The sequence below is a fragment of the Mugil cephalus genome, chromosome 2 (assembly GCF_022458985.1).
Source record: "Mugil cephalus isolate CIBA_MC_2020 chromosome 2, CIBA_Mcephalus_1.1, whole genome shotgun sequence".
Classification (NCBI taxonomy): domain Eukaryota; kingdom Metazoa; phylum Chordata; class Actinopteri; order Mugiliformes; family Mugilidae; genus Mugil; species Mugil cephalus.
Window position 1 is genome coordinate 23,679,019 of NC_061771.1, and position 26,219 is coordinate 23,705,237.

At 42.8% G+C, this 26,219-nt stretch overlaps 3 protein-coding genes across 7 annotated transcripts in view; all 3 read left to right on the top strand.

Moving 5' to 3' along the window:
- Positions 1 to 7,263, top strand: part of zcchc7 (zinc finger, CCHC domain containing 7) — a 50,127-nt gene extending 42,864 nt beyond the window's left edge. Inside the window, exons 8-10 of the mRNA XM_047578850.1 lie at positions 4,232 to 4,327; positions 5,359 to 5,476; positions 5,850 to 7,263. Coding sequence (XP_047434806.1) covers positions 4,232 to 4,327; positions 5,359 to 5,476; positions 5,850 to 6,409 — 774 coding nt within the window. The 3' untranslated portion in view covers positions 6,410 to 7,263. The remainder of the gene's footprint in view (positions 1 to 4,231; positions 4,328 to 5,358; positions 5,477 to 5,849) is intronic.
- A 905-nt stretch (positions 7,264 to 8,168) lies between these two features.
- On the top strand, positions 8,169 to 18,507 carry pgm2 (phosphoglucomutase 2). The gene is made up of 13 exons (XM_047578851.1): positions 8,169 to 8,363; positions 10,360 to 10,527; positions 11,113 to 11,304; positions 11,928 to 12,011; positions 12,138 to 12,331; positions 13,332 to 13,521; positions 13,633 to 13,730; positions 14,773 to 14,953; positions 15,320 to 15,413; positions 16,320 to 16,449; positions 16,536 to 16,728; positions 17,145 to 17,278; positions 17,669 to 18,507. The coding sequence occupies exons 1-13, from the start codon at positions 8,286 to 8,288 to the stop codon at positions 17,769 to 17,771; spliced, it is 1,839 nt and encodes a 612-aa protein (XP_047434807.1). The 5' UTR covers positions 8,169 to 8,285; the 3' UTR covers positions 17,772 to 18,507.
- Positions 18,508 to 18,692: 185 nt separating this feature from the next.
- tbc1d1 (TBC1 (tre-2/USP6, BUB2, cdc16) domain family, member 1) overlaps positions 18,693 to 26,219 on the top strand; it is a 48,680-nt gene continuing 41,153 nt past the window's right edge. The window contains exons 1-3 of one of the 5 annotated variants that reach the window (XM_047578848.1): positions 20,499 to 20,638; positions 21,274 to 21,353; positions 22,829 to 25,334. In XM_047578848.1, coding sequence (XP_047434804.1) covers positions 25,266 to 25,334 — 69 coding nt within the window. In that variant the 5' untranslated portion in view covers positions 20,499 to 20,638; positions 21,274 to 21,353; positions 22,829 to 25,265. Of the gene's footprint in view, positions 18,915 to 19,058; positions 19,216 to 20,013; positions 20,639 to 21,273; positions 25,335 to 26,219 lie in introns of those variants that run through there. The other 4 variants (XM_047578844.1, XM_047578846.1, XM_047578845.1 and 1 more) reach the window with 4 other exon arrangements.

The window sequence follows — 26,219 nt, forward strand, 5'->3', positions numbered from 1 at the left end:
CGGTGAGAATAAGAGGATTATTGTTTAGGTGCAGCCGGTTCAGAGCCTTCTGTCTGGGAAGATGTTCACCTTATAGCCATTTCACCGCACTAATTCGCAACAGTCTAATTAATCCTCTGTGTTAACCTAAAATGTACTTACTGGCATGTTGTGCACATACACACACACACACACACACACAACACAAAGGTCTGTTTGTTTTGGTATGAGCCCAGTAGTCTTGTGTTGTGTTGTGAGGCTGTTCTCTATGATAAAGCATGCAGAGTTGGTCCCCTGTGGGTCCAGTAACATATGCAAACCTCTCCCCATTGCTGCAATAACATATGCAAAACAGTGCTGCTGGCCCCGGCCCCCATGCTCTCCCACCACCACCACCACCACCACCACCACCCGTTACCGTTCAGATCCCACCCCCTCCACACACACACACACACACACACACACACATATACACATACACACAAGCCTGTTTGCTTCTCGGATTTTGTTTGATAACTGTGTATGTGTGTGTGTGTGTGTTCCTTCAGATTGTAGTCTGTAACAGTCTGAGCTTTGTGTTGGCCGAAGGATTATCACAGCTTTGCCACCAGCAGCCAAGGCAAGGAGCGGAGGAGAGCGAAGGCTTAGAGAGACACGATGCGCGTGTCGGGACGACTGTGGGAAAACGCATGTGTGTGTGTGTGTGTGTGCGACGGGCAGCGAGCGCCCGTGCGTCTGCGCGCGCCCGTGCGTCTGCGCGCGCGTGCGCGAGCGGCCACGGATGGCTGGTTGTCTGTGTCCGCACGGCGAGGCCCCGAGGACCTTCTCAAACACCCTCCCACACAAACACACGCAGACACTCAGCCAAACCATCAGCCCTTCTTTCCAGTTTCTGTCCTCTTTTCTTTTTTTTTCTTTTTTTTCCTTTTCGTGGGGTGTGTGTACCTAATATGTGTCTGAACAGCTTCTGAAGCTCTTCACGTCGCATCGGCGGGATGTTACCGTTAGTGGAAGCTTCGCTCTGTTGTCGAGCCCGAAGGTGTTGCGCGAGTTTTATGAAAACACAAGAACAATGTGTTAACAGTAGCCAGTAATTGAGCTTTTCTTTTCGCCTTAATTTGATAGTCCCATTGTAGATAGACGGGCAATTATGAGGTTAGAGAGGAGACATGACATGCAGCAAAGGGAACAGGCTGAAATCGTACAGCATTAACCCTCTTATTATCTTTGATGATTAACGTCTTTTTGTATTTACACTGACACAGACACGGGCCCTGACATAACATAAATGTTTCTTCTTCTTGATAATAGTTCCTACCAAATGTTAGAGATAACAAGAATATGTTACTTAGAAATTATGCAAAGCAGCTGAAGCAGATTTTATGGTGATCTGCATATTTAATTTCTCTGTAGTCATGTAACAAGTATTCTGGATGTTTACGATGTGCGATGGCGGTATTTAAAGAACGATTAAGGTAATGAACAAACAAACATAAATTTGGAAACTTGTTTTAATATTAGTTATTAGTTTAAATTGGTAGGGAATAAAAATGTTACTAAATTTAAAGGTAACCGGGCTTTAACATCGTTGTCATGGACACTGTTTGTACCACAGTGTTTTAAACTCTACAGTACAAGACAATAATAAAAATCTCCTGAAAGCCCAAATGGTAACAAGCTCGTAGGTCACTGTTTTCCATATGGCCTATAATGGTACATTACTGAATCGTTTTACAGTCTGCTCATTAAAAATAAAAAGCAGAGTAAATCACGTTGTGGCTGAAAGTTTTACAAGCAAGAAAAGAAAAGATTTCGCTGGTAATGGGAAAAGTGCACCAGCCATTAGTCACAGAACTGCTATATTAAATTTTCTCTATGATGTTTTTATTTCATGTGATATTTACGGGTAGTTTTCAGTCCTGAATTTGGTCGCTGGATGTCACCTGGAACTGTGACCACTAATATGACGTTGTGACTCATTATCTTTTTAACATTTAACTGCAAAGTCTGTTCCTCTTCTCAACTTTATCCAGAAACCGGTTGTGGTGGATGGTTTAAAAGGTGCGAACAGAGGCCGTTTTTATCCGGTTTAAAATCAGTCTGAATCAGTTCGATGAAGAGTGTGACAGAAATGTCTCACTTTAGAAAACTTGTCTCGTAATTTGTGGCCTGGCGATCAAGGAGATGATAGATGACAGTTACCCGCTGGAAATGGACTGTGGTTGCAACTTTTTCCAAACTTTTTTTTACCCTTTCTGACCTTTTTCGTGGAACAGGGGCTAGAAATTGCGTTTAAAGGAACCACATTAGACTGATTTGAATCTACTCGAGGTCAATAATGATACTTCGACTAATGAAAATGTTAATCGTGGAGTTCCACAAGGTTCAGTGCTAGGACCATTATTATTATTATTATTTTTATTTATTTCTTTACAGTTTTTTACACGTGTTTCTCTTAAGTTGAGTTCAGTGTGTTTTTTTCTTGCTTGTTTTTTTATTGAGGCTATATACACCGATCAGGCATAACATTATGACCATCTTCCTAATATTGTGTAGGTCTCCCTTGTGTGTCCAAGTTGTGACTCATCAGAGAGTGGACATGGGTCTTCTGAGAGTGTCCTGTGGTGTCTGTTAACAGAATGTTGTTAGTGGGGGTCTTTGGGTGCTATGGGTTGAGGGAAACAGATACTTGATCAGTTTGGGTTTTAGTGAACTAGATCTACTTCTCCTCTCAGTGGTTTTAATGTTGTGGCAGTTTGTATCAACTCAACAAATGACGATGTATATTTACAATGTTTCTCATTCATCCGATCACACTCATAAATTGATGCCATTAGAGTTCCACGCAAGGAACTCGGATCCCGTCATCGGGTTCAGAGTCTTGCCCAAGAGCACTTCACCATGTTAGGTCAGGGATCAAACTACCAACCCTGCGATTTTACTCACAGCTGCCCCACACTTTCACAGCCTAGCCAGACTCTGTAGGACTCTTCTCCACACCGAACTGCTGGGGGGCTTCAACCTGCGTGAGTTGAGAACCCAGAGTAGGAATGAGAGAGGGGTGAAGCTTCACCCACTTGATTAATATTGTGTCTGACTGACGACCCACGTTAAACGCCCGGCTTTTACACAACTACCACAGGTCGATGGGAGAATAGGAGGGGATTTCATTTCTCGTGCTTTCATTCATTCTGTCTATGTGCTGGATCAGAGTATGCGGAGATAAGACGAGCCCAAGGTCAGGGAGGGAGAGACAGAGGGAGACCTGCAGCCAATTTACATGAAAGATGAATGGGAAGAGGGGCAGGACGGGCGGAGGTCTGGGAGGGAGGTGGGTGGAGGGGGGGGCTTGAGACGGGGACTGTGATCTCCTTAGGGTGCACATGTGTGTTTGCGTGTGAGTGTGTGTGCGCTTGCAAGAGGTCTGTGATCTCCTGGCCTTTGTGATGGAGATGGGCCCGGCAGGCCTGACCCGATAATGACGCGACGCTCTAATAGCATTCATCCTTTCTGCCGCAAAACTACTCAAGCGGAAAAGAGAGAGAGGGTGAGAGAGGAGGGAGAAAAAAAAAAAACAACTGTGAGGGGTAGATGTGGGTTTGCAGGGGTGCATACGGAGGAAGGGGCGGAGGGGAGGAGGGGCAGGAGAGAGGGAAGGTTAGCTAAGCTATGTTTAAGAAATAACGTGGGGCACAAATCATTTGTAATCTCCGAATCAGGATTGAGAGAGGAAAAGAGGGGGCACCTTAGATGAGTGTGGAGGTGCTTTGTGTGTGTGTGTGTGTGTGTTAGAGAGTGGCGTTAGGTGTGTGTGTGTGTGTAACATTAGCAGTAAATGCACTCTGCCTGTGTCTCCTCTCTCTCTCTCTTTATCAGTGTATATTTGGTGTGGGCGCTGAAGCGTGCAAGGCTTTCAGGACACTGGCCCATAGGGGACGGGACCCTCTGTCCAACACACACACACACAGGCACACGCACTGTTACTTATCATACCGGGTCATTACAGGCTTCTAACTATACCTCTGTAATCACTGGTTTATATCAGCGCCCATATTCACCGTACAATACTCAGCGGTGTGTGTGAATGGAGAGCATGGGAATGATGGTAGAAGAGAGGCTGAATGGGAGACAAATGGAGGCTTTAACCTCCGTTTCATTGTGTCTGTACCATTCATAGAAAGAAAAAAAAAATCATTCAGACCATATTGGTTTTCTAGTAACATGCTATTTTAATGTTCCTCCTTGTGCTTAGACTAAGACGGGTCCTCCGGTGAAGCGGCAGGGAGAGGATCACGGCCGATCTCCTGCCTACTGCTACAACTGCTCCAGGAAAGGACACTTTGGACACGTGAGTATCTGTCTTCGCAAAAAAAAAAAAAAACATTAAAACTGCCTGTCGTACTGTGTCGGTGATTGTCATTTTGCATGTTTCTGTCAGGCCTGTAGAGGAAGTTCAGAATGGCATCAGTAAATTCAGTTCAATTGTATATATACCGATCAGCCATAACATTAAAACCAAATATGATATAACATTGACCACCTTGTGACGGTTCAGTGTTCTGCTGGGAAACTTTTAGACCTGGCATTCGTGTGGAAGTTACTTAGACGTTTACCACCCCACTCCATAGCAATGGCAGCAGCCATCCCCAGCAGGATGCAAGTGCAGATGCACAACTAACAAAACACGAAGAACCAAACAATGTGTTGACCTGGCCTCACTAAATCCCAAACTAATCAAGTATTTGTGTGATGTACTGCAACAAGTCTGATGCCAACAACATCCTGTTACCAGACAACACAGGACACCCTCAGACGGACCATGTCCATTCTCTGATGAGTCACAACTGTGTATGGAGGCACAAAGGAGACCTACACAATATTAGGAAGGTGGTCATAATGTTATGCCTGATCGATGTATATAAACCTCAGTAACAAACCAAGTAAGAAAAGAACACATTGAACTTGACTTAAGAGAAACACATGTAACATAAAAAAAGTAATGGTCCTAGCACTGAACCATGTGGAACTCCATGATTAACTTTTTAATTAGTCAAAGTATCATCATTGACCTCGAGCAGATTAACATCAGTCCAATGTGGTTCCTTGAAACGCAATTTCCAGCCTCTGTAGTAAAATATTTTGACAGTAGTGTCAAAAGTATATGTGAGCAGGTCTATTCTGATCAGCCCCTAGAGCGCAAATTAACTAATAATTACACATCAAACTTCTTTAAGTTCAAACTTTAGAGACCAGGTTTTAGTCAGATTAGAAGTAACATTCACACGTAAGAATCTGAGACTGGTAAGATCGATCTGTCAACGTTATGCTGACTTTGTCTTTTTGTTCTGTTTTTATGATTTCTGCGCTGGTTTTCCTCAGGCCTGTACCCAGCAGAGGATGTTCAGAGGGGTCTATCCCACCACCCCGTTCATTAACCACTATGATACCACGGGCGACATTAAAAGCAGACAACACAGAACCAAGTTCAAAGTTAAAGGTAAGTCACACACGGATATTGTTTGTTAGCCGTTGTCCTTCTGGATGCATGTGTATTGGTTTAGGCTGGTATTGCCATAAGATATGTTTTAGGTGTAACTGTCAAGAAAAATTAAACTTGCTTCTTTTTCCCATAATGAGTTGTTATTTCAACAGTTTAAATTAGTATCTTTTTTTTTAAATGGGCTAAAGATGAAGACAGACTCGCGACAGTTAGCTTAGCTTAGCTTCCTAATTAATAGAACATTTAATATATTCAAAACTAGTGCTTTAAATCTTGTTTTCTCTACCTTGATGTTTCCTTTTAATGCTAATTGTCTGTGTATATAATATAAGTTTCTACAATACATCTTTTCTTTTTCTCCTTCTCACAGATCTGAAGAAAAACGGCCTTTTTCCCGCTCAGACTCCTCTCACTCCTGGACCCCCGAAGAAGAGGCAAAAAAACAACCACCAGACGCCTCACCAAACACCCGGCCACCACAAACCCAACCCCAACCACATCTTTTTTAACGACAACCATGACTTTGGAGGCGCAACGCCCAAAGCAAGCAAAAAGAATAAGTTTAAGCAACAGGAGCACGCGGGCAGCGCGAAGCCGTGGAAACCTAAGAGACCCGTGCCCACCTCGAGACACCACACGCCAAATAAGCTCATTTTGGATGAAGCGGAGGATTTTCCCAGAGGAGGGGCTGCAGGAGAGAGCGCTGAGACGAAGAGGAAGAGAAGGAAGATGAATCAAATGAAGCAGGGGCCTTCGGAGGGACACGCGTACCACGCGCCAGACCACTTATTCTTGACTGTAGGGAGAAAGAGGCAAGGGCCGAAGGGAGAGAAGAAGAAAGGGAGGAATAGTCGAGCCAAAAAACTTGCACCGATGTACCCGACGGATGAGAACCTGTTCATTATAAAACAGAGGAAACGCAGAAGATAGCACCAGTTTGTGCAAAGGTTTGGATTTCACAGGTTGTGTGAAGATGAATGTGACATTTTGTTGATATCAGCTCATTTTTTTTAGCCTGATGGGTCATTTTGACCTGTGACTATGAAAAGAACAAGATTAAAAGGTGAAATTAATGAGAGCTGTCCTCTGTTTTGCTTCTTCAGTTTCAAAGGGTTTCTCAGTCTAACTCACAATACAGTCAAAATATCCAAGCTGCTTTTTTTTTTTTTTACTGTTTCGCCTTATGGTCAGAGTACAAATTGTAACTGTTCTGTACTAATTGTTCTTTATTTTCATGCAGAAGAAGTTACGCTGCAGTGTAACAAGTGTTAAGAGTTCATAGAGGTAGTGGTGTATTGGTTTACTGCAGAAGGATCATAGGTTTGAATCTCCCCGTGTCCAAAGCTGAGGAGTCTTGAACAAGTACCTAACACCACGTGCTGCCACTGCTCCAAGTGTTATTAACATTGCTGTGTTCACATTAGTTTCTATTCACTGCGAAATTTCCCAACTAATACCTCTACTCTGAACACAGTTTAAAGTTGTTGCTGCTGTAGCTTTTTGGTGAATTTTTTTACAAACAAAATACTCTTGGGTATCTGTCTTTCATTTCAAACTGAAGGAATTACCTTTTTTTGTAATTTGTAATTTATCTAAACTCACAATCATGCTGTAAATACATTTGTACTGTATTTAATGCCAGTCTCACTTCACCAGTTCTGGACAGCATGAATCACTTGTCTCCTGACTATAAGAAAGTGAATCTGTGAAACATGAGTGAAGCTCCTTTGTGATATGAACACTGGTTAACCAAAGTCTCTGGACAAAATAAAACGTGAATTGACTTTGTGTGACTCATCTGCTTTGTGTTTCATGGGGATAAACTGTTGGATTGTTTGTGTGCTTTATTTAATACGTGTTCACACTGATTTAATTAGTAATAGTGCAGACTTTAATAGTAATTCACTCTGCCTTTATGATGTAATTCATATAGACGATTCATTAAAACCAGTTCATTTTCTTCACTAAATGAACGTCATCTGAAGGTTTCATGGGAGCCATCCTGTTGATATATGTACCTCAATACATATATAGTGTATCGCCATGATTAAATACTTCATCTTTCCAGCTTGGTAGGAACCAGCTGAATTTTTTACTGTTTCATCATCTCGTCAGTGTGCAAATTGTGCAAAGTGTTCAACCCGTTTTCAGGCAGAAGAGTTAAGAGATTATAGGTAGTTTAGATTGCTTTGATAGACAGTAAGTCATACTCATGAGTCTGTGTGTACTTAATGTAACATTCTGACACATATATAAAAAGGGACTGTCAATACTTTAGTTCAAAGGTGCCAACAAGCAGCCCATCGGAGGATCTAATCTGGCCCGCAGCATGAATTTGCAAAATGTGAAAATTACACATAAATTGGCAATCTTTCAATGGAAAACAACTGCTATCCCTAATTTGTCCACTGTTTTAGTAAGAGAGGTGGAGCCAGTACTAAACAGGCAGCAATGTGCTCAACTTGTACTCTTTCTTCTTAAGAAATTAATGTTTTTTTAATTAGTTTATTAAGTTTATTTTTACTTGATCTTAATTCCACTAAAACAAATGGAATTTGGCCTAAATAATTTCAAGAGATAGTCCGTGAAGCTCTCACGCCTGTTAATAACGATTATTGCGGAAGCTCCTCAATGCGGCAGATGCCGAGACACGTGACGACACACCACGTCGCCCCGCCCCTCGACCGGATCCCGTTAAACTCCTTCTTCCGCTGTTGAAATCGGTTCAGGGTGAGTGTTCATTCACCTCCTCCTGGGACCACACGCAGCAAACTGGAAGCTGTATTGACTCGGACCGACGAGAGACATGGATAACGGGTTGTCCCCCTCGACCGGAGACACTGAGCTGGACCGGGCCGTCCAGCAGTGGCTGGAGTATGACAAGGTGAGCTGGCAGCTAGCAGCTGGTTAGCTGCACGCATCAAATATTAACCTGTCCATGAAGTTTTTTTTTTTTCTTTTAAATCACATACCTGTCTGAATTTGAACTTTTAGCACGTACACGTGCTGACGTGAATTGGCAAAATTGTGTGTCTGTATAAAGTTATTTTAGTTTCGCTTTCGACTTGGGCTCTTTAGTTATCACGAATGTTCCATGTCATTGTGCAATATTTAGCATCCGGAATTATGCATGAATTATTTAAGATTGGGTTTAGACAGGATGTAACTTAAAACACTGCAGATATCACTGGTGTAGCATTACACAAACACTGAGAAGTTCCTCATAATTTATAAATAATGAATCAATGTATGCTTAGAGCTATTTCCTCTGCAATATTATTTATTTTAGCATCTCTGCCACTAACACTGATAATAATAATAATAATAAGCTAAAGTTTGCTTGATCCTGTAGCTCCAGTTAAAACCGTCCCTTGCCTAAATGAAAACACACACCCAGTAGAAAAGAAGTTGACACGTTCATTGCTTAAGTTTGTTAAATGTTTATTTAATGGAAAATGGACAAATTGTATTTGAAGCTCAAAAAAAAAAAAAAGCAGAAGTCCAAACCACCATTAAGAAGAAGCAAACCCCTGTTTCTCAAGCATCGTTTTGCAAAACCGTCGTACACCAAAGATCCTTTTTACAAATCAGTTTTGTCATTCAGTTTACAGACAATAGATTAAGGTCCCTTCTATTATTTGGGAACTTGATAAACTATGTCAAGGTCCAAGGTAAATGACAAGACTTGTCCTTTCAGCACCTAAATGACAAGACAAAATTAAGTCCTTTCTTTAATCCTCTCTCTCTCTCTATATATATATATATATATTATACATTTAGTCCCATAATATTAGTTATTGATAATATCGTGCAGTAGTCAGCCCCTTTCTCTAGAGTTTAAGACCCATCTCTTAATTTTATTTTATTTTTTTATTAAATACTTTAAACTAATTTAAACACAGTTGACTATAATGAATAATCATCGCTGTTTATTTCTGCTCACTTTACATCAGGAACACATTCCTCAGTAAAGCCCCCAGTGGATTATTTATTTTAAGTGGCTCTCAGACTTGTGACGTACCCCAAGGCTCTATCCCTGGTCCCCCCCCCTTTTTTTTTTCTACATACGAGTCTCCACAAAGAAAACATTCATTATTATTATGAATACTACGTTTCTTTTCACAAAGTCACGGCACAAGACAACAGAAAACGATCCGTGTAGTCTGTTCTATTAAAACCTAAAAAAGATTCCTGCGCCACTTTAACTCTTCCATTGAGCTGCCGTCGTTGGCTGATACACCGACCATTAGTAATTTCACAAAGAGCCTGCTTGGTCACATGATGTTTAAGTGCTCACAAATGGACACGTAATCAGAATAACGTGCATCTGGCCTTCTGACTGACAGTCCTTCTTTGTAAGAGGGGATGCCACCAATTAGGTCGCATTGGAAAAGAAACCCGGGTTCATTAGTCCTGTGGTAACGCTATGCAGACAGTTTGGTCAGGGAGCAAAAATTTCACTTCTATCTGGAACTTTTTTATTTTTTTTTTTATTTTTTGACTTCTTGCTGTATTTAGAAAATGCCTGATAAGTAGTTTGCAAGCAGGAAATGAAATGTACTCTTTAAACTTCCACGTTTCCTGCACATATTCTGAGTTTGAGGTATAATTATTTGCCCATTAATCAATTAGTCGACTGACACACAATTACTTGATTACTAATTTGTCAAAGGAATCACTATTTAAAAATGTCAAAAATGGACAAACGTTACCTTTTCAGATGTGAAAGTTTGCTAATGAGGAAAATGTCTCTGGGTTTTTTTTTAACTGTGGGTGGATTTTAACAATGAATGCGTATCTGGTGGCAGCTGACAGCCGATAACCACTGTCGGATTCGTCCCTGTGTTGTGACGAGATGCGGGTTTGCTTTTCATCGTCAGAACCCCAAAACGGTGTCGATGGTGCAGAACCTGGTGAAGGAGGGAAAAGTAGACAGCCTGAAGAAATGTTTCTCCTCCCGGATGGAGTTCGGCACCGCGGGACTGCGAGCAGCCATGGGCCCTGGCGTATCCTGCATGAATGACCTCACCATCATCCAGACCACGCAGGTTGGTTAATGGATAAGCTCCCGCTACACATCAGGCATCCAGTCACGCACGTGTTATAGATTTCTGTGGTTCTCTCGAGTGCGTAGCTCGCTGATGACGAGCCAGCATCTTGTCACCAGGCGTTGTAACCTACGTGTAATCGCACGAGTTAAAGGCCTTTGCTCTCGTGACTTGATCTCCTTGAGAGTCAGCGTATTCAGGAGTAATCAAATAAAGCTGATAAAAGCGTAGCTCTTTCATTCCTATGTGTATGCAGGTTTTACTGCTTGCTATAAACCACTTTATAGATTAACTCTATTTCACTCAATAGCTGCTCTACAAATTAGCAATTCAGTCCCAGGTTAAGACTAAAGGCCTGAAACTGCAGCATTTTACTACATTCTGTTGTAGTCGTAACCTAATTATTTATTATTATTATCGTTTAATAATTGATCTGACCCTTCAGCGCCAAATTGTTTAACAGTGGTTTAATGAAGCTATTACATTAAAACGTTGTTTTGAGTAGTCTCTATAATAAAACTTTTATTCGATGTAATTATTCAAGTCCACTCTTCCTTCCCCTTCCTCCTGTTTCCTCCCTCGCAGGGTTTCTGTCGCTACCTGGAGCAGAAGTTTGAGAACCTTAAGGAGCGAGGGGTGGTGATTGGCCACGACGCTCGGGCCCACCCGCCCAGCGGCGGTGGCAGCAGGCGATTCGCCAGCCTGGCTGCAGCCGTGTTCATCAGCCGAGGGGTTCCTGTCCACCTGTTCTCTGACATCACCCCGACACCCTTTGTGGTAATGGCTCGAATATTTGTCAGATACTCATTTTGGGGTTTTTGTGGACGTTGCAGACACAGATAATGATAAAACATTACATCATGAATAGTAAATAATATATATTTGAGATAATTTGGTGTTGTCTGCCGTCGTGTTTGCCTGTGGGGCCAATGACAGTGGGGCAGAAGCTACGGGGCAAATTCCACTCAAAATGCTAATTCCAGTCTAGTATACGACGCGTTGCGTAACGCACACGTGACTCAGCAGGTTACGTTCAGTCAAAGATCTGTCTCAGATCCCTACGTCTGTGATAAATCTAATTTAAGCATCATTTTCGCTGTAATTGTGGGAACATTGATTTACAAAGTTATGTATTACACAGTTCCCTCTGTGCAGTTTGTAGCTAATAATTTTTAGGATAAGAACGTGCGGAAGCTAACGCCGTGTTTCACCACCGACCTCCATGACAACTTGTAACAAACACCAGCTCAAGTATTTGTCTCTCTGCAGAACTGTGTCTGTTTTCAACAATGATTTCGGTCCAGTTTACTATAATTTATATCAGACTATCCTTGCTATGCTTCTTTGTAATTTTTCCGTTGTCTGTCTGCTTAAAATGTGTCCCCCCTTTTTTCCCGCAGCCTTTCACTGTTTCCCATCTGCGTCTGTGTGCTGGTATCATGGTGACCGCCTCACACAACCCCAAACAGGACAATGGCTACAAGGTAACACTTAGTTATTCATTTTTAATTTGTATTTTTTGTGGGAAAATATATTTCAGGCTCAGTTTTTTTTTTAATTTCATTCATTTAATTAAATGTAGTTCCTCTGCTGGTCTGTGTGTATCCCAGGTGTACTGGGAGAACGGGGCCCAGATCGTTTCTCCTCACGATAAAGGTATCGCTGCAGCTATTGAGGAGAACTTGAAGCCTTGGCCCGAGTCCTGGAACACGGAGGAGGCCCTGAAGAGCCCGTTGCTTAAAGATCCGCTCCAGGACATCAACACGCAGTACTTCAAAGCCATCCAGAAGCACTGTCATCACAGGTACTTCATAGATAAACTGCTGAGCAGCATATGCTGTTTAAATACCCGGAGGCTGAGGGACACATAAACGATGACTGTGTCCATGCTTATTATTTGTTCACACACCATGTAGGTAGGTAGCACGGAGACATTAGCCCTGTTTGCCCGGGACTAGTTTTACCTAAAGACGTCATGTGATGTAGAAATTACCTCCCTACATCTACTATTACTGACTTTACCCCGGCCTCCACTTTCTGCTTGTACTACATGTCAGAGTAAATATTATATATTTAGCTTCCTTGTGATATGATGAGACTGTGCTTATCCCCGGGGACAATTTACGAGCTACACTACTGGTCAAAACGGGTCCTTCTTTCTTTTTCTTTTTTTTATAAATGTATACTGTTAATGTCTCATTTTAAATGAGATGAAAGCAACTGAATTTGGAATCAATATATAACCCAAAATATAACTTTGGACTCATCAAACTTACTATTTTGGCTGATTTAAATGGAAATGAAATATTTTTCAGGGAGTTCTTCCCAATTTTGTTGCATAAGTTCCCAGAAATGTGTGGTACTTGTCAGGTACTCTGCTTTCTCTCTTCTCTTCTGTCCAGTTCATCACAAACTGGCTCAGCGGGGTTAAAGTCTAGAGACTGAGCCACTTTTCAAGCTTTCCATCATGTTTTTATCCTGAGGTAGTTCTGGTGAAGCTTGGACTAAAGTTTCTGGTCATTATCCTGCTGTAGGATGAAGCTCTGACCAACTATACTAAACTTTTGACCAGTATTGTACCTGAGAGTATTTAAATAAGCTCCAAGCCAGAAAAAAGTCCTACATCCCCCAAATCACAGGAGATTCTGAGTTGCTGTGTTAGGATAATAAGGGTCATTTGCTTACATTACGAATTACATACATTGCCATTTTGCTCTGGATTAAGATGACGTATGACCCCTGCAGTTATTATAAATGACTGTAGGTCCCCAGGTAAAAGTAGTCCCGTGTGTCGTCTTTCACAGGGAGATAAACAAGAAGTCGGAGGTGAAAATCGTGCACACGTCTGTGCACGGCGTCGGTCACAACTTTGTCCAGTCGGCTTTCGAGGCCTTCGACCTTCAGCCTCCGTACGCCGTGGAGGAGCAGAAAGTTCCCGACCCCGAGTTTCCCACCGTCAAATACCCCAATCCTGAGGAGGGGGAAGGAGTCCTGGTATGTACTGGACGTCAACGCGGTGATGTCAGCGCGCAGCACGTCACGTTGTGTCAAAGCGGTAGACGGCTGCGTTACGGTCAGCGCTGTAATAAATGTTTGCTTTTGCAGACGCTGTCGTTCGCTCTGGCGGAGAAGGAGGGAGCCTCTGTGGTGCTGGCGAATGACCCTGACGCTGATCGCTTGGCCATCGCTGAGAAGCAGGAAAGGTTTGTTGTTGTTTGTTGTTTTTTTTTTTTTTTTGCTAATTCGACCCACACACTGCGCTTTGTGTCACTTATCCTTGTTCCGTCCTAATTATATCATGGTTTCCACAGAGTCCAAAATTTGATCATCCCAATTTAAGGCCTTAAAAAGCCTTAAATACAAGCATTGTAGGTCTTAAATTACATTTAGTCTTAAATCTTTACGTCCATTTACAGCTTCATTTGCGGTGTGACCCCCCTCTGGCCCCGGCCTGTTATGTTTCCAGGGACGTCCTGAGTAGATGTGATAGTTTAACCCGTAAAAAGGTCGTAAAAAGGTCTTAAAAAGTCTTAAATTTCACTTTGAAACCTTCAGAAACCTTATATACTACAATAATTGGTGAGATAGGTTCACACTCTTTCGCTAACAAATTTTAAAGTAACTCCAATAAGTCATTGATTAAGAAGGCAGATTACTGAGTAAAAATAAGTTAGAAGGAGAGAATTGTTATCAGGGACAAATACAGAGTGCAGGAGTCACAAAAATCCCAGGGAAGCAAACGTTTAACCCAGAATCCACAGACAGATCATAAAGCACTGATAAAGGCAAATGAGCAACGAGTTCCTAAAATAGATTTATTTTATAGCCCCTATCAGCTGAAGGTCCCATTGTTCACTCCTTTAGAGAGATAAAGTGGCCTACAACTACGACCTGACCCACAGTTCAAAGCAATAAAACAAGGATTTGTGTAAACGTCAATACCAACAACTCAGCTTAAAGTGACTGGTACGCACATTAAATCAGGGTCACACACAATTCATTGTAAATCATGAGCATATGCAGAGCAGGATGTTGATGGTGCAAAGCTTTAAAAGTTAAAAATGTCCAAAAAACATCAGAATTAACCCCAAAAACATAATCGTCATGTAAAGTCGATGGATCAGCTGTGGTCTAAATGCTTTTCTCATCACAGACTGATGATGATGATACAGTGTATGACATCATGTTTAAACTCTGCCTGTGTGTGTGTGTGTGTGTGTGTGTGTGTGTGCGCGCGCGCATCAGTGGACAGTGGCGCGTGTTCTCTGGCAACGAGTTGGGGGCGCTGCTCGGCTGGTGGATGTTCCGCTGCTGGAAAGCGCAGAACCCGGACGCCGCCGCCGTGAAGAACCTCTACATGCTGTCGAGCACCGTCTCGTCCAAAATACTGCGCGCCATCGCTCTGAAGGAGGGCTTCCACTTCGAGGTAAAGCAGCCGGCGCCGCGCTGTCACGTCGCACGTTTGGAGCGTTCAAGATCAGGAATGATTTGAGCTGCGTTTTCCGTTCCCTCGTATCCAAAAGATGCGGTTTCACCTGCATTTTTAACTACATGGGGCTGCAAATAATCAGCTATAAATAACTAATAACGACTTGTAAAAAGAAATAAGTGTTAATGGTTATAAAGGTGCACCGATTTATTTATTTTTTTTCATGTTGATCCTCTGAAATGGTTTTTAGGAATGAAATGTTTTGAGAACTTTGGGACAAGATGTGTTAACGTAAAACTAATTGTGGACTTGACGTTGTGACTTTCACCACTGCTTTAACAAAAGTCTCTGATGTTTGGACAGGAAACACTGACAGGGTTCAAGTGGATGGGGAACAGAGCCAGAGAACTTTTGGATCAGGGCAAGACTGTTCTCTTTGCCTTTGAGGAGGCTATAGGTATCTGCACACACACACACACACACACACACACACACACACACACACACACACACACACACACACAAACAATTCACTAGTAGAGTCACAGAGAAGAAGTCCCGTGTTGTCACCTTATAAGTTCGTGTCCACGTAATGAGCTCCACAACGTGAGAGGCCGAGTTAATTTGATCTGCCGAAAACTATTCAAGTGATGTAGATTCATATGACGACCAAGGTCAACTTACTATTTGAGTGTTAACTAAATCCCTTCGCCGGCTCACAAGATCTAAACTAGACGGGGGCGGGGGGGGTCGTTTCACAGCACACTGAGAAAAGTGTGAATGGAACAACACACCTGTGTAACCGCTGCATCCATGAATCAAATAACTAAAAAAAGGTTAGTTTACATTTAAATATGTTAAAACAAATACAGAAAATAAATGAATTGATGAATGAAGTAAATAAATTACATTTTAACCCTGTTTCTGTATAATAACGTGGATGATTCTACCCTTATTTATCAAATCAAAAGTCAGAGTCTGTCAACTTTTTATAACCTCCTTTCTGCGTGTCGGCTACAGTGCATTAGCACCTTTATTCCAGCCACATCACACAGACTCGTACAGTTAATGGAAACCATGACATGGCTTATGTCAACTGAGGACTTTGTCGTTTCAAGTTCTGAGCTACGGTCAAACACGAGACACCGGGCTGTTTGAGGTTAATGTCACAGATAACCGGTCAAACATTTCCTCCATCACGCAGCCTGAAACATTCCTGCGTAACGAGATTATGAGGCTGTAATTGGAGTCGCATGCCTTTTCACAAACTTTTAATACAAGTGACAGCTGAGTACAGAGACTGGACGTTTACACAGACTGGAAATAAACTCAAAGTGTGTGTGTGTGTGTGTGTGTGTTGCAGGTTACATGTGTAGTCCCTCTGTTTTGGACAAGGATGGAGTGAGCGCTGCGGCGATAGCAGGAGAGATGATTTCTTATCTGGCCACTAAAAGCATCAGCCTCTCTCAACAGCTCACCACGATCTACGACGAGTAAGATGCACTCGTGTACATCTCCCGTTACTCAGACACGCTGAAGCTGCAGACGCTGACTCTGCCTCTTCGCGTCTTCCTCGTAGGTACGGCTACCACATCAGTAAGAACTCCTACTTCATCTGCCACGACCAGAACGTGATCCGCGGCCTGTTCGACCGCCTGCGCAACTACGAGGGCCAGAGGGACTGGTACCCGTCCGAGTGCGGCCGCTTCGCCGTCTCCGCCGTGCGGGATCTGACCACGGGCTTCGACAGCAACCAACCCGACAAAAAGGCTGTGAGGGCACACAACTGACACGTGTAGTTCATTCACAAGTAACCCGCTAAGTGCTTTTATAGCCGCGCAGTGTGCTGCCTCCCATTAAACGGGCGGCTGAGGGCATATTTTGACCTTATTAGACCGTTGTCGGTGGAGATCAACGCAGGAATTTTTAACTAAGAGAATTTATGGAGCCTGGGTGGATGTTCTTTACCAGAGACGCAGCAGTTAAAAGCTGCTTTTACTGACTAAATAAATTTTAAGTGGTTGTCCCAGCTTTCAAACCTTTTTTAGTCCAGCTGGCAGACGTCGCTGCAGGAGTGGCAAGAATCTTTTTTTTTTGTATACATAACATTTGAGCGCGTGTGTTTAGCTGAATCTCCAAGTGACACAATGTTTTTTTCCGCCTGTTTCTCTTTCCTCTCGTCTCCCAGGTTCTTCCCACCTCCAGTTCCAGCCAGATGATCACCTTTTCTTTCTCTAACGGCGGCGTGGCCACCATGAGGACCAGTGGCACTGAGCCAAAAATCAAATACTACACAGAGCTGTGTGCTGCTCCTGGCAACAGGTGAGACACCGTGGAGACGTAGCCAGCAAGAGACTGATGTATTTATTGCTTTTTTTTTTTTTTTTTTTCATCATGGCCTCAGCCCAAAAATCAGGAAAATCAGGAAGTGATGAAATCTGCAGTAATGCTGTAACTTGAGGATGATTGTAGTAAATAGTTTTAGCCTCCAGAGGGCAGTAATACGCACAGCTATAAATCTAAAAGGAGGCAGTCAAACCCCCAAAGATATCACATGTAAAATGATATAAAAGACAAATGTCCGATTGAGCTGCTTGTTAATATTTTATGAATCAACTGTTTCACCTCTAAATCTCTACGCTACACTGAGCTCTGTGTAGCGGCTACTTTATTATATCGTTATTTAGCTTTTACTCTCTGTCTCTCCATCAGCGATGTGACGCACCTGAAGGAGGAACTGGACGAGTTGGTTGACGCCATCATTAAAGACTTCTTTGAGCCAGAGAAGAACAAGCTTCAGCCCAAACCAGTGTAGCACTGACAGACGCACAGTTACAACAAGCAGGACGAGCTGACCAGCGTTTCACAAATTGTCTTAATTACTCCAGAAGAGATTCTTGGTTTAGTACAGGCTCTTTTTTTTTTCTTTTTTCTTTTAAACAAATCTGACATTATATCTGTGCCATTCTTACCATTAAGCATCAGATCTCCATTTCTACTTCTATCCTTTTTTTTTCTTTTTTTTTTTAATAATCTACAGAATTCATGGCTTCATGGAGCCTTCGGTTTGAGTTTATCTGTCCAGGAAGTGATGCACGGATTCAGTGTACCTTGTGCTGAAGATTTGAGATAAAATGTTGGACCATTCTAGAGACACATTCCTGATGTCAACTTTATTCGCCTTTATTATGATTCTGCACTGCTTGGGCATTAACTGCACTGCTGCTAATATAAAGAGTTAAAAGAGAGCGGACTGCTGGAACTATAACTTAACTGAACATTGAAAACTATTGTTTAAACTTTGAATGCGTAATATCTTAATTAATAGAAATAAACCGCACTGAAATTGGTGATATATTATTGTGTTAGTGCAGTATGTGGAGGGAAAAATGGCCACTGTGGACTGCAGTGATGCTGGTGTGGAGAACGAACGAGCCTAAAAGCTTAGAGCGCCACTAAGTGGACAGTTTGTATCGGATTTACATACACCCACGACCTACACCATGATCCATGATCTGAATAAATGTTACAACATATCAAGTTGAAATTCACTCAAGGCTGTGTCTTTTATTTATTTGCCTCTTTGTGTGTGCTTTAAAAAATAGTCATGCTCAGTAAAAATAAAATAAAATAAATAGTTCCTAACCATTCATTAACACAGAGTGACAACGCGGAAGCACGTACATGCACTCCTATATATTTACTGTCACTACGTGCCGACACCTCGCCTCCTGCATCCTCAGGCCGCGCATGCATACGGAATGCACTTGCAGTGCCAGCCTAGAAAGGAGGGCTAGTGGGATTGGCCCCGTCTTCTATATTTAACTCCAACTAGGGACAACTAGTGCGCCGCAAAGGTCTCTCGCTCCCTTCTGTGTACATGTGTGCAGCCGCTCTGAAAACTACGGGCGTTAACTCTTCTCGCGCCACGCACGTCGGACTAGGAGTGAACTAACAGGTGAGAAACGGGACGGGGAGAGAACGCGAAATAACGGTCGACCGATTAAATGGCACGCGGTGTAACTTTGGAATTGACGCGGTGCGTCTTTTAACACTCCGCGCAATCTCGTGCGTAAAAATAGCTTGTTTCGTGCGTAAAATCGCAATAACGGTGATGGGAGGCACGAGCGGCCGCGCTCCCCTCCGATAAAAGGTAGTTTTCACTTCCGCATGATGTTCTGTCGCAGCGCACGGACCCGTTTTCTGATATACGACGTTTTTAGTGGAGGATTTGTTTACATTGCAAGGTCAGCCATGAGGTGAGTAAACAGACCTCGGCGTGATGTTTATCTCCATAGAGCATTCTCGCCGTGTCCAGTAAGTGATGTTTTCATGATGATGTGCGTTTTCACCAATGGAAACACATTGATCTCATCCCCCGCGTGTGTGGGAAATGCAGGGCAGGGGAGAAGAGCCGGATCTCTTACTTCCCTCTCTTGACACACGACCTGGCCGAATATGATATTCACAGTAAAGCAGTCATGTGTTTGTGTGTCCTTGAGACTAAAGGTCCACATCGGTAGTGGAGCTGTATGTCACTGCTTAAGTAAATAGCAGGTGCTCACTTTGCAGTATAGCCTCCCCACCACCCTTTGATTTCCACGCTGCTGATTCCGTGTCCTGGGAAAACTGTCCTCTTTGTAGATGCATGACAAAGTAGATCACAAATCCAGCCACAACTTTAAACCACACACAGCAAAAATGCACGTCGCCTTACTATCTTCCTGTTTCTATCTTAGAATAGAACAGAAATAGAATAGAAAAATACTTTGTTCATAAGCTGGGGGAACATAACACACCATCAAAATCAACATAAGTAATAGCAGCAATTAAAAAAAAATAGTAAGGGCAGTGTAAAAGGAAAAGGAAGACTGGTGATGTGTATAAGACTGTGTTAACGTGTATGTCTGTGCAAAAGAGCTGAGTGTTGAAAAACTATGTACAGGTGACCGGACATCTTTACATGTTACAATTTTTACAAGGGATTTTTATGAGAGAGGACTGAAGCTGAGCCACTGACAATGAAGGTATCAGATGTTTAACTAATGTTTTTGCAGGTGAAACGGAGGAGGGCCGCTGCCTGCGGTCACAGAAGCCATGGAAGGCCTGTATTTTGAAGTGAAGTCAAGAAAAGACGAAGCCCCGGGCCCTCGGAGCTCCGACAAACCCCGTCCGGGTCTAACTCCGAACCGTCTCTCCTGCCCGTCCTTTTCCCATCCCACCTCCTCCACGCAGAGCCTTCAGAGAGGCGCGAGAGAGGGAGCGAAGGTGGAGGATGAAGTAGAGGAGGAGGTACGGTACAAACTGACAATGATCGGTTCTCTGCCGGTGCACCATCTCACCACCATGCCCATGCTGCCCTGGGTGGTGGCTGAAATCAGCCGGTCTCAACCTGCAGAGAAGGAGCCGTGCGCCGGGGTGCGCTGTGGTGTTCCCTTGAACCCTGCCACACGCAACAAGACAGTTTTCCTGTGCGTGTCGGCGTCGTGGGTGCGGTGTGTGTCCGTCCTGGGAGAGGGAGTTCTCTGGAGCCCCCTGACGCACACGGTGTTGTTTAAATGTCGTCCTCACCAAGTGACCAAGCTAATTCACAACAGCCAGGAGCCCTGCAGCTTTGCCTGTCTGGTGAAGGACACGCCAGAGTGTGCCTGCTATGTCTTCAGGTGCCAGGACAGCACCAAGGTAAGAGTATTCACATGAATTTAATGACATGAAATCAAACAACGCCGTCTTGTGTTGTAGACAAACCACTGGTATGCTCTAAAATACCCACATCACAGTTAGAAAACATAACTACATATAAGATTCCTTGCACACAAACCAAATAAAAAAGACACAGAGATATTATTTACTTTTCTTATGGTGATCAACCAGCGCCAGCCAACAGGTACGAGACAGTTAAAAGATCTCCAGGCTCCTCTGCGCTCCAGTTATACAAGCACTGCTTAGTCATAACATGAAGTATGTCAACACATAAATAACGGGTTCAGCCTCCAGAGCAGAGAGGCCGGGATCAGCCTGGAAATAGTCTTGTATGTCAAAAAGCTTCCTGAACATTCGGCGCGCCCGCATCAGCAGCTGTTTATTATTATGACACGGCACGAGGGTGTCTGCTTTGGCTTTGGCTTTGGCTCAGTTGCATCCCACTGATTCGCTTTTACTCTTCGCGACAACTCTCGCGCTAACGCCGCCAACAGGCATATAACCCTCCAACAGGCATATAACCCTCCAACAGTTGTGTACACCGTCACACTCCGCCGACCAACACACGCCTGACCTCTAATCGTTTCACCTCTCCTCCACATGGCGCGCTAAAGCCACAGTTGCAGCAGGTGTCCGGGGAAGGCCAGAGACATATGATAGCGTGCCGTGCCCGACATACTGAGGACTTCAAAGGGTGGGTAAATCACGGAGAATGGAGACAATGAAGGGTAACGTGAAACTAAATCAGTCAAAACACAAAACGGCAGTTTGACCTTAATCTCTGCTACATGTGCACATGCCTGGGCTCGCATAACACACACCTGCAGGCTTATGTCCTGCCTGCATATGCTGTTTGGTGTACCGTAAATATCACATGGCCTGCAGCATATGAAGCGGAAATGCACACATACACTTCACTGTTGAGCTTCACTGTTCTCATGATTTCATGTGTGTGTGTGTGTGTGTGTGCGATTGAAAGTAAATAAGCATACTTTACGCCAACCGCACAGGACGTGGAACCATGTAACCATGGCGACCACTTCCTGTGGCCCAGCACCTGTTGTGATGTGTGTGTGTGTGTGTGTGTGCGCTTGTTGTTAGCACTGTCTTTTTAGACCTTCAAAAAAATCCAATGATGATGTCTGGCTGACCACCTGTTACTCAAGCTCTGTCAAGCTGGGCTCACACGCACAAACACACGTGCGCGCCTGCACGTTTACATGCAAGCTAATTATGAAGTGGGCAACATTGTGGGGCTTTATATACTTGCTGTGTCATTAACACAGACTTCTTTTAGTCTTTTTAAATGCTCCAATTTAACAGCCTTAACGTCCCGAGAATGAAGGGTCATGTGTATAAATATGTATACATCATGCAATATGTGTCACTCAGTGTCGAGAAGCAGCAGATTTACGGTGCAGACTGTAAAAGTGACTGAACTATTGACTGCAAACATAAAGAATCTGATCCGGAGGGCATCAAACGACTTCCGGGTCCCTTCCTGGTAGGGGCTGCACGATAAATCGTTAAAAAGAAAATCGCGATCTCGATTCACACATATGCGTGATCTCATTTCAAAACACAGCAATTCTTAAGCATTTTATTTCACTTGAGGCATCACAAACAAATGCTCCCATTTCTTCCCGGATTTTTTCAAGTGCCCCTAAAGGCAGCGCTGCCGCTGACTCCCCCTTGACCTATGTTAAAGCGTCTTTACAACACGTGATTCTGTCAGTGGAGGAAGCCCGCCTGCTGTTGAGTGCGTGGAAACAGTGAGGGAGAGAAGCAGAGAGAAGTCAGCGGTAAAGAGAGTTAAATGAAGAAACCCCAGGTGGTAGTGGCGAGAGTCACCCACAGACCCAAACCGAACTCGTGCCCAAAAAAGGTTTGCATGCGGCGGTGTGGAAGTATTTTAGATTTAAGCCAGACAATGACAAACAGTCTGAGGTGCATTGCAAAGTGTGTTCTGCCCTCATTGCAGCACCGCAAGGCAACTTGCATGACCATTTGAATGTTTTTTTTTTGTTGTTTTGTTTTGTTTCTTTGTTTTGTTAAAGTTCGTCAGTGCAATAAACATTTTGTAAACAAACAAACAAAAAAAATCGTGCTAAAGAATCATGATCTCAATTCTAAAATCTCGTGAATCTCGTGATTCACATTTTTTTCCAGAATCGTGCAGCCTTACTTCCTGGGACGAATCACACATTCACACGTCTATGAGAGAGAAACAAGAACAACATGAAGGCAAGGGAGAGTGAAAAAAAAAGAAAGACAAGAGGCAAAGCTGAATTTCCTGGCATACAAAGATCCAGATCAGATGGCACGAGTCACCAAGAGGCGAGGAGAGAGTGAAAGGTCCCAGGACACTTGATAGTCTGAGCATTGAAGCCTGAGAGAAAAGAGAGGAGAGGGAAGAGAAAATGGAGAGCTTTGGACACACACATAGTCGTTTGATGTGACACACTCAGCATCAGTACTCAGTCTAAATGCATTGTTCACCATTTGACGTACACAGCGACAGAATAATCTAGACTTATCACCCACGGACAGACCTCGAAAAATCTCACGTTTTCCGAGAGTCATGTCTTCGATGCGTCGCGCCAATAATTTCACTCTGAGAAAACGCTAAACCACGCGCGCGCACAAGATGACACCACATGTGTGTGATTACTGTCACTTTCAGGTCGGGGAGGTGATGGTACAGTAATGAGCGGTTTCATTTTCATCACAATTTCATGCGCGGCAGATATTCAAATGGGTTTTTATACGTGGGGTTTGCATGCAAAACAAAGGTATTCAAATGGCTGAATCTTAAGAGGAACATCTTGAACTTTTTCTCTACCGTGTGGTCATGAGATGAATATGTATGTAGCATCGCCTGAATTGATTTTATTTAGTAATTTTAATACTAGCCAATCATGTTTTAACTTTAATACAAAAAAAAGTAATTATTTGCAAGTGAATGTTTAAAGTTGACCAGAACACTCACTACGTGAACCTTTTAGATGAACTGATTCTTTCAGTCTGTTCAGGGTTAAGACTTGCTTTTAGAGAATTATTAGTATGCTGTATCATGTTGCTTTGTTTTGTCCTTCTGTGTATTTTGTGAACGTGGGTGTCGGAACGTGGGATAGAAAAATAAATGCCACGAGAATAAGTAGCATCAGTTCCAATTGTGCGCTTTGCAGATATAAAGAGAAACTACCTCCCCTGTGTCTGGGAACAGAAGTACTCTCAGCGGGTCTGTGGGATTTCCCCCTGCTTCCACGGTGGTTAAAGCAAAAGCCACTAGGTGTCGCCGTAGAGGTGTTTATATGCATAAAAGTATTTTTCGTTGTGTTTTGGGGGGTTTGTTTCTTTGTTTTTGTGATTGCAGCTGCTTGAAATGTGTGTTTTAATCTCCATCACTAGTTCTTAAAAATGTCTCTGTCTGTCCGTCTGTCTTTAGAAATGTAGTTTAATTATTATCATCACAAATCCACTGTTAGACAGCAGATGGTAATGACTGAAGTGCAGTGAGATACTATAGTATTACTTGCTACTAGACTTAATAGGCTTGTAGTTTGTTGCTAGACTTGATAATTAAAACTATTTTCCTCATCAGTGCATGACTAAATTGATTATTTTTAGCAAGATTTTCATTACTTTGAAATCACACCAGGGGAGTTAAAACTAAACTGGGAGTGGGAGTATTTTTTTAATAATAATAATAATAATAATAATAATAATAATGATAATAATGATAATAATTTGTTGATTGATGCTTGTATGCATATCATCTCTGCATTTTCAGCAAGTAACACATTAATAGAATGAATTAAATGTGTTGGGTTTTTTGTCTATTCTTTAAATAGAACTTACACAAGCCTTTCACTAATCGTACGTTTAATTTGTGTCAAATATTATAGCATTACAGCATCTTTCAGTGATGACAAATGATGCCTGTAGACAGATTCTTGTATTTCAGATTCAGATTTAAAGTAAGGTTTAATTCATTTGAGGGCATGGGGATGAGACGATTCGGTTATCTGCTGCACTAACTGTTATAAATTGTGCACATTGTGTCAAATGTTGACCAAAGGACCTTGTCATTAACATTTCTGGGATAAGTTCATCATTCATCTCCGCCCCTGGGGCATCCATTCCTGCATGATTGCCTGCGGACAGGAAACACTGTTTATATTTGGTCATACCAAAGAAGATAACACATGCAGGCACGATGAACGCCTCCCAGAAAGTCTACCGCCTAAACTTTGACTGCTCCCGGACAGGAACTGTGTCCACCCCATCCTATCAACGCATTGGAGGACCGGCCCTAGCGTCAAAGTCACCACAGTTAGTCGTGGAACAATGTCGGAAGTGATCCGTCGCGCCTTCAAAATAAAAGGAAATATTACAAAGTGTAAATGGATGTCCACTTTAATTACTGGAATGTATCTTACTGTGAAAGTTCTAAACCGGACGCGGTGGTGTTTGACAGTTAGCCGCAGGGTCCTCCTCCGCTTCGGGGAGCAAAACCAACTTTCCAATGAAATGGTACAGACGTGCCCCACACTACAGGAAGAGTAACTAACTGCTCAGCTCTTGTTTTTTTTGGGGGAAGTTTATGGCGGATGGGATGAAAGCGCGACTCCAGCGACTCAACCTGTTCAACATTAAACAAGAACAGAAAGATGTAAGTTTTGAGAAGCCTGTGTTTGTTAGTTTGCTCGTCCTATGTTAAGTGGACAGTTAGCCAAGTTCACCGAGTTAGCTTTCATAGCTTAGCTCGTCACACGACTCCACCTCAGTAGTTGTTTATTTTATTAATTACTGTCAAGTAATGAACTCGTGTGCCCTGATTTTAACGTCAACGTATTTTTCTGTTTATTTCTCGTTGTGCCTGTTCTTCCTGTTAACTGGAGGCCACAAGTGGTTAAGTTATGTTTCTTTACTAAAATGGCTTGATGTAAAATATCATCACTGACAAACTGTTGCCGGTGAATTGTGGTTTTTCGAGGGTCGTGCAGGATTTTATTTTTTATATATATATAAAAGAAAGAAAACATAAGCTGCGTTTACTTTAGATTTAAAAGGACAACTTCCTCTTAAATTGGTAGATTTCATTTCAACCCTGGTGTGTTGAAACTTGTTGATAGATGCATGTTAAACACTGCATGTACTGTCTGATTATGTTTTTTTTTTATCTTGTTTATTTGATGCAAGGGTGGAAACAATCCATCTGAAAATTGTCACTGAACTAATCTTTAGGTAAATGCTTTTTTTTTCTGAGAAATTCAGAAAACTGTGGCCAATGCATCACATCTCAGAGTTTCACTCATTTTCCTCCTGACGCAGAACAGTTTTTTTTTTTTTTTTTTCCTGGACGGTGTCACACTTGCTGATCCTGTGTAGCAGTGGCTCCTTATTGTCTTCTTCTTAAAGCTGTGTACATAAAAAAAATCCAGCTCGCCTGCTTAGCTGCTGCAGACGCGAGTCAAAAGAAGGTGTATGTGAGGGAGCGTGTGAGTGAGTCACGGTGATATCACCTCCAGGATTTTACTCCTGGAACAGGAGGCGA

What these genes read in the sequence shown, in the direction of transcription:
- pgm2 (XM_047578851.1), top strand. Translation starts at nt 8,286, where the DNA reads ATGGATAACGGGTTGTCCCCCTCGACCGGAGACACTGAGCTGGACCGG. An exon ending in ACCAACCCGACAAAAAGGCT is followed by an intron (nt 16,729 to 17,144) that starts GTGAGGGCACAC and finishes CTCGTCTCCCAG; the next exon opens with GTTCTTCCCACCTCCAGTTC. An exon ending in TGTGCTGCTCCTGGCAACAG is followed by an intron (nt 17,279 to 17,668) that starts GTGAGACACCGT and finishes TCTCTCCATCAG; the next exon opens with CGATGTGACGCACCTGAAGG.